Source organism: Polypterus senegalus, chromosome 15 (assembly GCF_016835505.1).
Source record: "Polypterus senegalus isolate Bchr_013 chromosome 15, ASM1683550v1, whole genome shotgun sequence".
NCBI classification, from domain to species: Eukaryota; Metazoa; Chordata; class Cladistia; order Polypteriformes; family Polypteridae; genus Polypterus; species Polypterus senegalus.
Window position 1 is genome coordinate 47,209,203 of NC_053168.1, and position 13,359 is coordinate 47,222,561.

The following is a 13,359-nucleotide window of genomic DNA, read 5'->3' on the forward strand; positions in this document are numbered from 1 at the left end:
AGGACTTGGTTTCTTATTACAAAATTGGTTAAAGCAAAAATCTGCAGCCATCTGGGTCCTCCAGGATCAACAATGAATACTACAGATGTAAGAAAAGATATTATGAAGGCTTCTTGTTCTCATTTGTAATTTAGTTTTTGGATTTCTGTTCTTCCTTCCAAACATTCAGCTCCAGATGAGAGACCCCGCTATTTACCTTACAGCCTCTTAACAGCAGCCTTTTACTGTACTTTGCTCCTCAACGTACACTGACAATGAATTTAGTGCTATAATATGTAAAGGCTCTGTAAAGGACTTTGTGCTGACTATCACTTTGCTATGCAGAATTAATGTTGATTGACGGATAACAGTAAGGCGAAAATAAAAAAAGTCTAATAATAAAAACCTGTTTTAAAGAGAAATGTATCCAGTGGAAGCAGCAAGATATAAGTAGTGGAAGAGCCTCTTTATAAGAGCCTCCAGCCATGTGTGCACTTTATGCTATTAGGAGCCATCACCAGCACACTGAACTGATGCCAGGCTTAACCCTTTGTCCTCATCACACAAACTAAATCTATTCTCATAAAGTGAAATTCTTCTTAAAAAAAGCAGAACTATTTATATATAAAGTCAGAGCTTACCTTAAAATTGTGAGCCTTTTCATAGTTGAAGTGATTCTCGGTTTCCCTCAGTGCTGCTCTCCGGACCAGTGATGTGATCTGTGAATAGGCAAACAGTTTTAGAGGCTGCCACAAAACTGATGCTCGTGCATTTACTTTGACCCCCAGTGCCATAGCCAGCAGTTCCTGTCGCTTCCTATCCCGCTTGGACTTTTGGGGTACCAGGGTACAGCCTGATTCGCTTTCGAGCCACATTTCCTCAGAGCAGTGAGGGTCCCAAAGCCTCTCCATTTCCTCCCCTGAGCCGTGCAGGCTGACAGCCCTCAAGTTTGTCAACCGTCTCCTAAAGGCAGCAAGAAAAGTTGCAGCAGCAGCTGCGCTCCATTCTTCTGAGACCTCTGGCATGTGATTTGAATGGGCTGTCCTGTGTGATGGAAGGGGGCTTCAGCTTGTGAATAAGGGAAGCGTCTGCCCTAAAGTGAGCTCTTACAGAAAAGTGTGTCTCAGACAATAGATCACATTCATGCGCTCAGCAGAAGAGGAATCCACGGCAACTGTATCCTGCCAGACGTTAGAGGAGCAGAGCAGCACAGGCTGGTGCTAGCGGGGGGGAGCTGGGGGTCTTCTCTCCCTGCCACACGGCACGCCAGCTCTCAAAGAGAAGATCAGTTCTGCTTGGTACCACATTAAAAGAAAACGCTATAGACGTTCCAGGGCTTGTGCTGCATCCAATTATGCACGCGATCAGACCCCAGGAGCTTTAAGACAATCTGGTCTAGAGTTGCAGGGGATTAAACGCAGTAAGCCCCACTCACACTTTAATCCTTCAACATGGAAATCCCTTTTTGTATCCAGTGGACATGCATATCCTCCACCAACATCACGGATTGCTTTTTTCATGTGAAGTCTAAACGATCTCTCCAACTACAAATTGTAAAAGCCCTGGTCCTGCCATACCTGTTTTGCCCTGCACTACATAAAGGAAAGAACATTTTGGAAATCCTGACAATAATCCTGTGCCATACTGTGATTTCAGTCATTATGGATGTACTGGTAGTATGTGTCCATTTCTGCTACATAGGTCGGGAATATCTTCGGATACAGCGTGCTGCCACACCACAGGGATAGTGAAATATTTCATGGGTGAAAAATAGGAGGGCTAATCCTCAGACAGTCAAATGCTTCTTAGTACAAATCTCAGTTTGCTGAAAAAATATTCAATATGCAGAGGTTACAACTCTTTCTTAAAACAAAAAAGGAGGGCAAGGAAAGAGTACTTAATGGACTGACAGCAGTCACGGAAAACCCCACTTCAGGTTAAAGCTGCCTGAGGTATCTCCCACAAATATGACGTTCTGTCTAGTATTAATACTGAAAAGAGTGCTGGAGTTTTAATAAAAAAACAAAAAAAAAACATGATGTCTTCATCCAGGGTCTACAGGAGGAAAACTTATCTGTCTGTAGACTGTAAACTGGAGCACAGACCAGTAAGCAACACTGGATGAAGCAGCAGTGCACCTCAAGGCCCAAACTGCATACTCAGCAAAAAGGGTCTTAGGTGATTTTTATTTTTTTACAAACAAACATGATGTGTGTATTTAAACAGAAGTCATATGGCTTTGAGCAATGTGACTGTACAGCCATTACATAACAAAGCAGTAAACATCCAAACGCAAAAGGCAGAGATGGTCAATTTTTACTGAATGCTCTTTGCAATTTAAAATGCTTTAAAGTAAGATAACAAGGAGTCTTCTTGAGACATTTTGACAGAGCCATGCTATTCAGAAAATCACAGCACAACTTCCAGAAAGCCTTACTGAATGCAATTAGAAATCAAAATCACCCAATAAAACATTCCTGTAACGGCTAAAGCAATTTTCAAAAACAAACATAATTGAATAAACACTGCTGGTAATCTGACTAGTTACCTGTTAGCCTCTGAGCAAACAAAATGGCAAAATAAAATGTGAAGTGTTTATTAAAACTAACACAAAGAGAAAGGCTGATCAAAGGCAGAGAAGACAAACTGTCAAAAGAATAAATGCGGGCAGCTACACAAGGCTTAGTGGAGAGGACTTGCCCAACTTGCCACGCTGGCACAATACAGCTGTTAAAACCAATGAGTCAGAGGTCAGGGGCACTCCTAGAAAGTCCTACTGCCATCTTAAAGAATGGCTCTGGACGTCATTGTGCCCCTGATATCCTACTCTTATTTAAAGGGTAAGGGTCTCCAGAACCCTGCATTAACTCTTTCAGGTTTGTTAAACATAGAGGACTGGGGGTGTAGTTCTCATGGGGAATCTGTTGATAACGTACATTTTACATTTACAGTGGTTAATGCCTCCTGGCGGCCTGTACCTCTCACCAGTGTGAAATGTCTATTTGAAATTGGCATGCTGGACTCTTCCCATGTTTCTTACAACGTGACTACACTTTCTACCCAGCCAGCTACCGAGATGAAGACTGTGCTGCTGTGTTCTTACTCGAATCTCATTGTGTCAACATATCGGCCCTGCACTGTCACAATTACACCATCTTCGTGCTCACTTACATAATATCTTCAAAATTCTTAATTGTACCCCACAGCTGGAGTGATCATTTTAAATTTCCAGCTAAATTACCGTGCAAAAACAAACAGGACATGTGATCTAATAAAATACTATGCTGGATAGATAGAGATGGTGACAGTTCTGCTTTCTAATGGAACACTGCTAATGTAATCAGTTTAAATTACAGAAGATGGAAATGGAGACAGAAAATGTAAAGGAAATGAAAACATGATATTTTGCTTCCAGACCATAAAATAAATGCATATCTTAATACATACAGGACTGGCATTAGCATTTCTGCTACCCAAGGTGAAGCTGTAGGGTAAGAGATAATTTTATAGCTGTTAGTAAATATTTTTTTATTTTGTGGATCACTCACATAGCGTTGATAATTTCTTGTTTGCAATTTTTTTGTACACAAAATAAAAAGATAAAAAGAGGACTAAGCTGATCCTGACTTTTACTGCCCTAGGCTGGCACTAAGATAACACTTGTCGACTATTAAGTGCAAAAATGTCATCCCGCTTTTATCTGAACTTTTTGGTGAGGTTGGATTTTTCTCTGTCTTGAAGCCTTAAGGTACATCCTTCAGTTGAAAACTGTCCACAGACAGTAACTAGATTTATATATTTTAAATGTATATCGTCACTGCTCACTCTGGAGCCTTTAACTAACTAAGCTGAGGGTACAGGTCGCCTCACTCACTGAAAAGGGAGCAAGAACTCTGGATAACCTGAGGGGCTGACCCCCCTTCACAATGTAGGAGAATATAACCCCCAAGAAAGGAAAGAGAGTACAGCATGGCTCAGGGGCATCCACAACGACATTAGGAGACCTCCCCTTCAGCTCCAGCCTTTGACAGGGAGTGTAAAAAGCCACACGTCAGTATTGATGGAATTCCACTTAAACTGCACACCACGATGTAAACTCAGCCTGAGGACTTTCAGCCCAGAAGGGAAGGCAGGGATTAGTCCAGGAGGACAGGAGCAACTGGGGTCAGAGACTTACTTGTTTTGTGCACCCAGAAAGTTTTGCAATGCTATTTTTTTATTGCTTATAGTTTATTACAGTAGAGTAACTGATTTCTTACACATTTTCAGCAAAAGTGTGTATCCCCTTCTTGTACCAGTCTGAATTCTGCACCCAGCACTCCCAACCTGCTTTTACAGAGATGGCATTTTTGAGAGCTCCAACGAGGTGGAAGTCAGAGGGAGCAAGGCCAGCGCTATAAAGAGGATGGGAATGATCCGTTTACACAAGTTGTGAGATTGTCTTCCATGTTTAAAATGCCACCCAACACTATTTTTTGGAGCACCTGTGCATGCTGTAGGACAAAATCTGTTCCTCACCCTGCAGCAGAGTTTCAAGTAAATCTCAGAATAAGTTGCAGACATTTCCAGTAAATTTTAGCTGAAGTATAGAAAATATATATACTATATATACACACAGTATATACACATATTTGCATGTACAATACACACACCTCCTGATTTAGCATGGTAAACTACTGGTGCAGAACAATCTCAGAAGCTCCATATTTAAGTTTGGACATGATGTCAGGTAATCATAATACGTATTCTTCTGATAATCCACCATCTCTAATTTTCTTAAAATGTTAATTTTTGGAATGAGGGTATAAACAGGAGATTCCAGAAAAACACACATTTATGGAGAAAACATGCAGATTTCACCCAGTCAATGACCAGGCAGGATTCAAAACCCATGCTTTGAAGTAGTGGCAGGTAAAAGTGCCTCATGGAGCTCCAGGGCGCTGCATTAGCATGTTATCCACATGGGGGTTTTCAAGTGAAACAATTTACTTTCACACTGTACACATTTGCAAGCTACAGTAATTGTCTGTGAGCGAGACTTTGACAGCCTGTCATCCTTATAAAAGGTTAGTTTATCTTTTGTGTCGAATGCTGGAAGAACTGGCTTCAGGTTTATTCAAACATCTAATGTGAAAATTAGATTCAGAAAAAGAATGAGGAAGAGAGAAAAGCTAAATTTGGTATTGCAAAAGAAAACAGTGATACATTTTAAATGTATGCACAAACTTGGGTGGAGTGGTGGCTCTGAGGCTAAGAATCTGTGCTGGTATCCCGAAGGCTGCTGGTTCGAATCCCCATCACTGCCAAAAAGAGATCCTACTCTGCTGGGCCCTTGCCTTAACCTTCAATTGCTCCAGGCGCTGTACAATGGCTGACCCTAAGAGGTGTGTGAAAACGAACAAATTCCTAATATTATGTGATATATGTTGGGGAAAGAACTTAGGTATCAACACCAGTTCTCTCTAACAGAGGGTGCTTTAACCAGTTCAGGAATAGGGGGGCTCCAATCAGTATGTCAGGTGCCCCCAAGGTACCAGAAGCCACAGTGCAGTATGGGCTACTTAAGCATGCTGGGGTGAACAACCAGTCTGAGGATCACCATTATATGTCTGTGATGGTGACATGAAAGTTCAGGAGTACTGAGACACCAGGAGACTTGTGGGAGTAGTTTGTGTGTAGCATTTAACAACTCCTTCCAACATGGCCATTGAGCTTAGAGTCAGAAGATAAGCCTTGCATATGGAGGAAGTAAAGGCCAAAGGGTGAAGAATAAAATGGTGAAGGAGGTAATGAGGTGTTAGGGATGGCTACTTTCAACTGTAAGTGCAGGAAGTCCCCATTTGGCTAGTTAGGAGGCATTAACCTGTGTAGAAAGACCCTTTGGGACACAGGTTATCTGTTTTCCTTTTCACTCTGTGCCGTGTTTGTTTGTTTTTAACCTATCTTGTGTGCGTTTATTTTGTATCATATATTGTTGTAAATCCCTTTTTTACGTGTTAGTTTCTTCAGCCATTTTAGGGTTTGGGGTAGCTTGAGAGCACTCCACATGATCTAAAGGTATCTTTGCATTTTCAGAAAAAGAAATTTTTACATTTCCTCTTGTGTGTATTAGTGTCTATCATATGCTAATGAACACATATTTATATACTGTACTGTTTCTTAGTGCAGCAGGATGGCACCATGGTCAGCACTTAACTGTTTACTTGGTGTTTGAACATTCAGTGAAAAAAAAAAAAAGTAATTAACTGTAAAATACTACAAAATATACGTCACTCTTGCAACTCTCAGTCCCGAAACTGGATGCATTTTGAGAAAGGCATTATGTTGTTAGGCAGTTTATCATCAGTATTCAAAAAGAGAAAATGTACTGGTTGTGTCCATTGTGTCCAGTATATTCAATATCATGTACCATTTTATTTCCAGATAAATGTAATCAAGATTACAAAACCTTTGGTAAACAGCTTACACAATCAAAAGCTTATAATATCCAATCAGCACAGATAATGTTCATTCGTTCCATGAGATCCTAGTAAGATGAAGTGGGCTCATTCTTTTTCGTATAAATGAAGCCTCTGCAGAGTATCACCACGATGGCATGCTCACCATGACACAGCTGTACCAGCGACGCAAAGAGTCACTTATAAAAAACGCTGAAGAACTTTTGTTTGAAAATAATGACAGCTGAATAAATGAATTCATCCGACTATTGGGTTGCTAGAGTGCATCACTAACTGTCTTTGCCGTGATATATCTTTTTTCTTGCTAAATAGAAATCTTAATTTTGCAACTCTGAGAGTTCTACAGACAGTGTGGTATAAGTATTCCTTAAAAATATTTATCTGTTTTAGCACAGACTCTTTATCTTATTCTTTTAACATCAAGTATTAAAGTGTCTTTAAAGAACCAGGGAAATTAATCTTTCTGGGTGGGGGAAAGTAGCCACTGGTCCAGTGTTTACAATTGCATTGCTCAGTTGTTAAACATTCTATTGTTAAACGTTATTGACATACTGTAATTGTTATGTTAATTTGAAGGCTTACTAATACAGCAACTGCAGGAAAAACAGGAATGGCAATCCTTAATTACTTTAATAGGCTCACCTTCACTGAGAGGCTGCTCTTTGACGTTCTTGGTGCTCGTGTCCCGTGGGGTAATCAGCTATAATGATGACAAGAATGTCATCAGCTTTTTATTGTTAAATCATAATAGTGAATGGTTTTGTTTCTATATTTCACAGTTAATTCTAAGTTTGACTTATTTTAAACTAATTCATTCATCCATTCATTTTGTGCACACTTCATTCAGAACAGGGTCACAAGTGGACTAATTCAAAGTTTTTGGTACAAGGCAGGAACCAAAAGTGCCCAGGAATGGACACACTTACTTCCACTTCCATCCAATTCAAGTCACTGCTCATTTTAAAAGAAAACACACATCAGCGTGACTGGGATGGCATTTGAACCTACTGAGATGGCATAATACCTTCACAATTCGAGGTCATCTTAACTGTAATTGTGACCTCTTATAAACAAAGTACTGATCATAAAATGAAAGGCTTGGGTGATTTTTTTTTAAATCTGTGTTCATGCAGCATTAACAGAGAGACTCCATTATGCTGATAAGGCTCATGGGCAGGTATAGATAAGATAGCATAATAAAATGCACAAAGCTCTGACATAGCATTACAATGAAGCACAGTAAATGAAGCTGGCGGAAGCTAAAAGGAAGCCCATTTTGAAGAGTGTGTCAGAGCAGGGCTTTACCAGGATGGCACTGGGAAGGAGAAAGTATACAGGCCTTTAAACAGAGAAAGACAGACGCACTGGCAGCTGCATACGCCTGTGTGGGAAGAGAGGCTCCCCCAGGGCGTTCTGTGCCTTGTTGGTGTTCTGCATGCTCCGGAAGGAAATTAGGGAGAGGCACCTGCCCATATAAGACAGAGAGACAGCATGAGCAGAAGCACGCAATTCTCAGTATACCACACAATGAGTCAGCCAATGGGAGGGATGACAAAAGACAGAGTGACGCGGTGACAGCACCTGCTGGCTGAAAGAGAGCAAGCACATGCTTCAATGAAAAACATACAAGACCACCATGTCTTCCAACAGAGCAGAGGCTGCTTGGCAGATCTGGTGCTTTATGAAAACTAAAGATTTAGGGCCACTAGTGTCACTAGAGTTAATAACAGCTTGGGGTCCTTTAACTCAGTCAATAACCACCCTATTGAGCTTATTGAGCGCAGAATTAGGAGGTGAGTTGGGAAGAATGATCTAATAATAATAACAATAATAATTCATTATATTTATAAAGTGCTTTTTCTCACTACTCAAATCACTTTACATACACAGAGGGGAACCGCCATCCCCCACCAATGTGCAGCACCCACCTAAATGATGTGATGGCAGCCACTATTGCGCCAGTACGCTCAACCACACATCAGCTTTTAGGTGGTGAAGGGATGAGAGATAGTTAGCCAATCGGAGACAAGGGATGATTAGAAGCCAGAATGGACAAACTGTGGTGGGCATTTTTTTAATCAGGACATCAGGATACATCCTACTTTTTACGAAGGATGCCCAGGGATCATTTATGACCACAGAGAATCAGAACCTCACTTTCTATGTGTTATCTGCAGGACAGCAACATTTTTACAGCACAGGGTCCGCGTCGCTGCACTGGGGTATTGGGATCCACATTCAGACCTCAGGGTAAGCACCCCCTGCTGGCCTTCCCAACACCTCTTCCTGTATCAACCCAAGCTTTTCTAGATGGTTTCCTATCCAAGTACTGGCCCGGCCCAAACATGCTTAGCTTCAGGCAGATGACCTAGTCTGAAGAGCATAAGGGAGAATGCTCAAAGTCTCAAGAGAGAAGGAGCCATGATGTGAACGTTCACTGGTTCTTTTAAGAGGACAAATGACTTCATCATCCCACCTGGTGCACTGGGTTGAAATCTTTTACCGTCAGGCTCAGAGGAGCAGCAAGGTTCTTCTTGTGTTCCCAGGTTTTTTTCTTTGTTGGCACTTGGTGTTCCCCATGTGTTCTTCATGAGTGCAGGGGGCTGCCTCTGCTATCACAATATATACCAAAAACAGGTAAGAATTATTTACGTAAAGAGAGAGCCTTGAAAGTTTGGAACATCCACCAGTCTGTCCAGCTGCCTTCTTTATCTGCTTTTATCTGACCAGGGACTTGGAGAGGCAAAACCTATCCAGGCAGGAGTGGGCACAAGGCAGGATAAAATGCTGTGCGCACGGCCTGCTGACGGACTATATAAGGAAATGGAAACCCAAAGGTAGTACAAGGACAGATCAGTACACACCAGTCACAAGCTGAATTTAAACACAAGCACCGTGAGGCAGCAGTAACGCCTGCTCAGCCACTCAAATCTGTAACAATAACTGGACAATATTTTAGCATTACTTAGATCAAAATAACAGCAACCACAACAAGTGAGCAATAGAAAGTGCATCTTGATACTTAATAGAACTACTAACTCATTTAACACTGACCATACTAGTAGAGGCTATCAGGTGTCCAGTGCAATCTAAAAGATTTGAAGACATAATTGATCTTTGGATGTTTGAAGATTCTCTCTTTTCCTCACAGTTATAAAATATCACTATTTACATTTTATAAATGGAATGTGGTGAGACAGTGAAAACAATAAATATAAAAGACATCGTCTCACTGAATTAGAAAGGAAAGGGATATGCGTGGGACACAAAGTGTTACCTGTCCTCACAATACATAAGCATATGTGATTGACTGCAGATAGATATCAAACAATGAAATGATACACTATTAAACAAATACTTTGATGAGCTATGGGACTAACAACGGTGAGTAAAACGCACAACGTGAATTCACTGACCACAAAGGAGTTAAAAAATTAAATTGTCTATTGACTGAGCCAAACATTGCTCTGGTAAGACACCGAAGCTGCCAGATTATCCGTTGGCATTTGGCAAATCTATACATTTTAAATGGATGCTTTTTAAACCTTGTGATTAAACACAGCTTTTAAATATTGCATGATAAATGCAGGAAGGAAATTAAAATATTCTCATGAATGCAGATTATTGTCCATCTGCTGTATAAAAAGGAAGTAGGATAAGACACTTTTATATAATGATACCTGCCTACTATGAAGCAATGCACAGTGGCATCTTTCTTGTTATAAATCTGTGGGATTGGCAGTATGGGTTACTTTGTTAAGGCATTGGACTTTAAACCATATGGTTATTAGTTCATTTTCCACTTCCTTTTCGCCTTTTGTCCTGATCAAATCTCTTAACCTGTCTGTGGTACAGCTGTGGAGAATATATTTACACAACCGTACTGTGCCCTGATCTCGTAAGTCACCTTGGATAGAGGCATTGGCCAGACTCCTACAGAATTGCTGCGCTCTCTTCTTAAAAGAACTGTGGTATATTTAAACTAAGCTAAGCAAGAAAGAAAGAAAGAAAGAAAGAAAGAAAGAAAGAAAGAAAGAAAGAAAGAAAGAAAGAAAGAAAGAAAGAAAGAAAGAAAGAAAGTCTAAAGGAGTGTATCATTGGTGGTTGGTGCACTGTTTGTGGTGTTATTGTGAGTAACGTGTCTGCCTGTCTGTGCCCGGGTCCGAGATCTCCACACAGTCGATATAACATGCTGAAGACACACTTATTACATAATGAGCTGGCAGCAGTCATGTAGCCATAGCAGAGGACTGCACAAAGACAGGCTGTTTAGGGCTCCTGTCAAGAAACCTTGAGTCAGTCCAGTTAAACGTGATGATCATAATGGAGATCAAGACAAGGCACACTCTCGTCCGTGAGCACAGCATTTCAATTTCCCTTTTGTTTTACATTTTAATATGTGTAATCAATATTCCATGGCCTAACCAAATGAAAACATGACATTATCTGAATGAAATGAGGCAACTTTTTAAAATCAGCAGCACCAATGCTCAGGACAGATAATTAGATCAATTAAGTTCACAGGGAGCTTAAACTGAAATGAAAACCAGAACAGCCCATGGCTCTTGAGGACTGGGACTCGGCGGCTATGACCTACATCAGCGCTACGCTGATGAGAGCTCCCAGGAATTCTAAAGGTCTGCATATGCTGCTCACACTGTAAATCTAACAAGGATTTATGTTCAAATGATTATTATCTTGATGATTTTTTTCTTTGATAAAATAAACATTGTATGCCATTCCCTCACATGTTCACTGTTTGGACACAATGCCCTTTCACAGACACTAAATTTGTACTCAAACTTGATCTTCTCTGAGCTTTTATAGCTTTACTTTTGGCATGGCTGTGTTTGAGGCTGATCCATTTTGGGTTTAGCAGGTGTAACTTAACTTTCACAGTGCCTTCTGAGACAAGAATCCATGTAAGCAGCAGCCTCTGAATTCAGAAATATTTAACCAGAAAAAAGTTTTGCGCTTAATAGCTGCATCTCACAAATATTTGTTCCCCACTGTGAGAACTGTTTCATTTTATGTTTTCATCCAGTCACCCTGTTCTATTGGTGATCTTCCTTCCAAGGTCACAGTCTAAAATAATGGAATGTAAAATAGTATTTTTTAATCTGCATGATAAGAAGGAAGCTTATTCTGAATTGCAGTGCCAGATCTGCCTTAAATTAAGAGTGTCAAGTGAAATACAGAACAAGAACTGTGGCGCCGTGTGTGTGTTTGTGTGTGGCAATAGTGAGATAAAAAAGGTGGAGGACATGCAATAAATGATGTCATCAGTTATAAGGTAACAATATAATCTAATTAGTTAATGAAACTTAATATTTCTTTACAAAGATAAGGGTACTTAAGAAAGGATAGTGTCAGTTCGGCAGTTCATGCTACTTCAGCCCAGTCATCCACTTTCTGAATCGGTTTGATCCATAAGGCTATTTATCTATCTCTAAATTAAAAACAACTGGTTGTACTGTGCTTTCTGTTTTGGGATATAAATAATGTTATGATATGCTGCACCAGCTTACTGTACATAACAATCTCAAACTTGCTTATTTCAAATTAAGTTTCTGGGGACATAGCTTATCGTAGGGACATCAGGAGCAGGGCAGAAACCAGTCCTGGGCAGGACCCACTTACAGCCACATCCACCAGTTAACGTAACCTGTGTTAGGAAATCAGCCACAGTGAAAAGGTTCAAACTCCAAACAAACACTGACCAAACGCAGGTTTACCTTATTATTAAAGACGAGGTTTTAAGGTGTTTTTTAAAAGAGGGCTCATCTCATTAATTTTGGAGGGTCATTCCAAAGTCTGGACGCTATACAGCTGGTGGCCATGTCACCCAAAGAGTGCAAGTTAGTGTGGGGCACAACAAGATTAACAGAATCAGAGGACCTTAGTGGCCATACAGGAGCATACCTGTAGTGATGGAGAAGGTCACTGATGTAGTCCGTGCAAGGCCATTTTAAGCTTTGTAGGTTATTAATAGAATTTTATATTCAATCCTGTAAGACTTGCTCTATGCTGACCATATTCATGAAGATGATTGTGGCTTTTTGGCCCTTTTTTATATGCCACTTTGTTCTAAGGGTTGGCATGTTGGTGCTCTGGTTACTGTTGCCCAGCATAGCCCCTATCTCTGTTGTTTCATCCCATGTTTGGGTAGGTTTTCCCCAAACACTCCAAACATCTGCAGGTTAGGTTGACTGACAACTGCAAACTGTAACTGTATCAGAGTGTAAAATGGACTATGAACTGGATTTAAATAGTTCTGATAACAGATAAAATGGTGACCATTGTAAAGGTTGAACATGTGCATTCATTTGGCATGTGGCCCTCTAAAACTGGAATACTACAGACAACACAGAGATTGCCAGATCAAAAGTAAATGACCAATCATCATTGTTCATCTCCACAAACAAATACTCTTCCAAGCTCTGATTGTATGCCTTCTTACTTATTGTGTGTGAAAGTGAAAGTTTATGTTTAGATTTTATTTTCTTTATATAACACTCCCTATTAGTGAACTTCACTGTTTAGCCCTACAAGTGAGCGAAAGTTTGAACCAAAGAATGTGATCATAATATTCCGACTTGACTTATTATGGTGTGTCCATTGTTATAAATGTTTCTTGATATTTTTAAAAAGCTAAATATTTTCCCAATATAGAATACATTGCCAATGTAATAGAGAGCAGTTTCTGGAAATGAGTGGAAGTGATTTTACAGAGGCCTGAGTGCTCACAAGGCCTCTCCGATTTTATTTACAGTTCAATGTCACATGCGTTTTTCATCAATGTGCACATTTAACACAGAAGGTATGTCAGATCAGCACAGCAGATAAATACGTAGCCTCACCCAGTAAAACAATGGAACAATATTGATCACAGACCATCAGATGAAGGCTTTCACAGAAATGT

At 40.3% G+C, this 13,359-nt stretch overlaps 1 protein-coding gene across 6 annotated transcripts in view; it reads right to left on the reverse strand.

Annotated features, from left to right (window-relative positions):
- chn2 (chimerin 2) overlaps positions 1-13,359 on the reverse strand; it is a 517,847-nt gene that overhangs the window by 52,844 nt on the left and 451,644 nt on the right. For all 6 annotated transcript variants that reach the window (XM_039736389.1, XM_039736390.1, XM_039736388.1 and 3 more), the window contains one exon: positions 621-698. In XM_039736389.1, the coding sequence (XP_039592323.1) occupies positions 621-698 (78 nt within the window). The remainder of the gene's footprint in view (positions 1-620; positions 699-13,359) is intronic.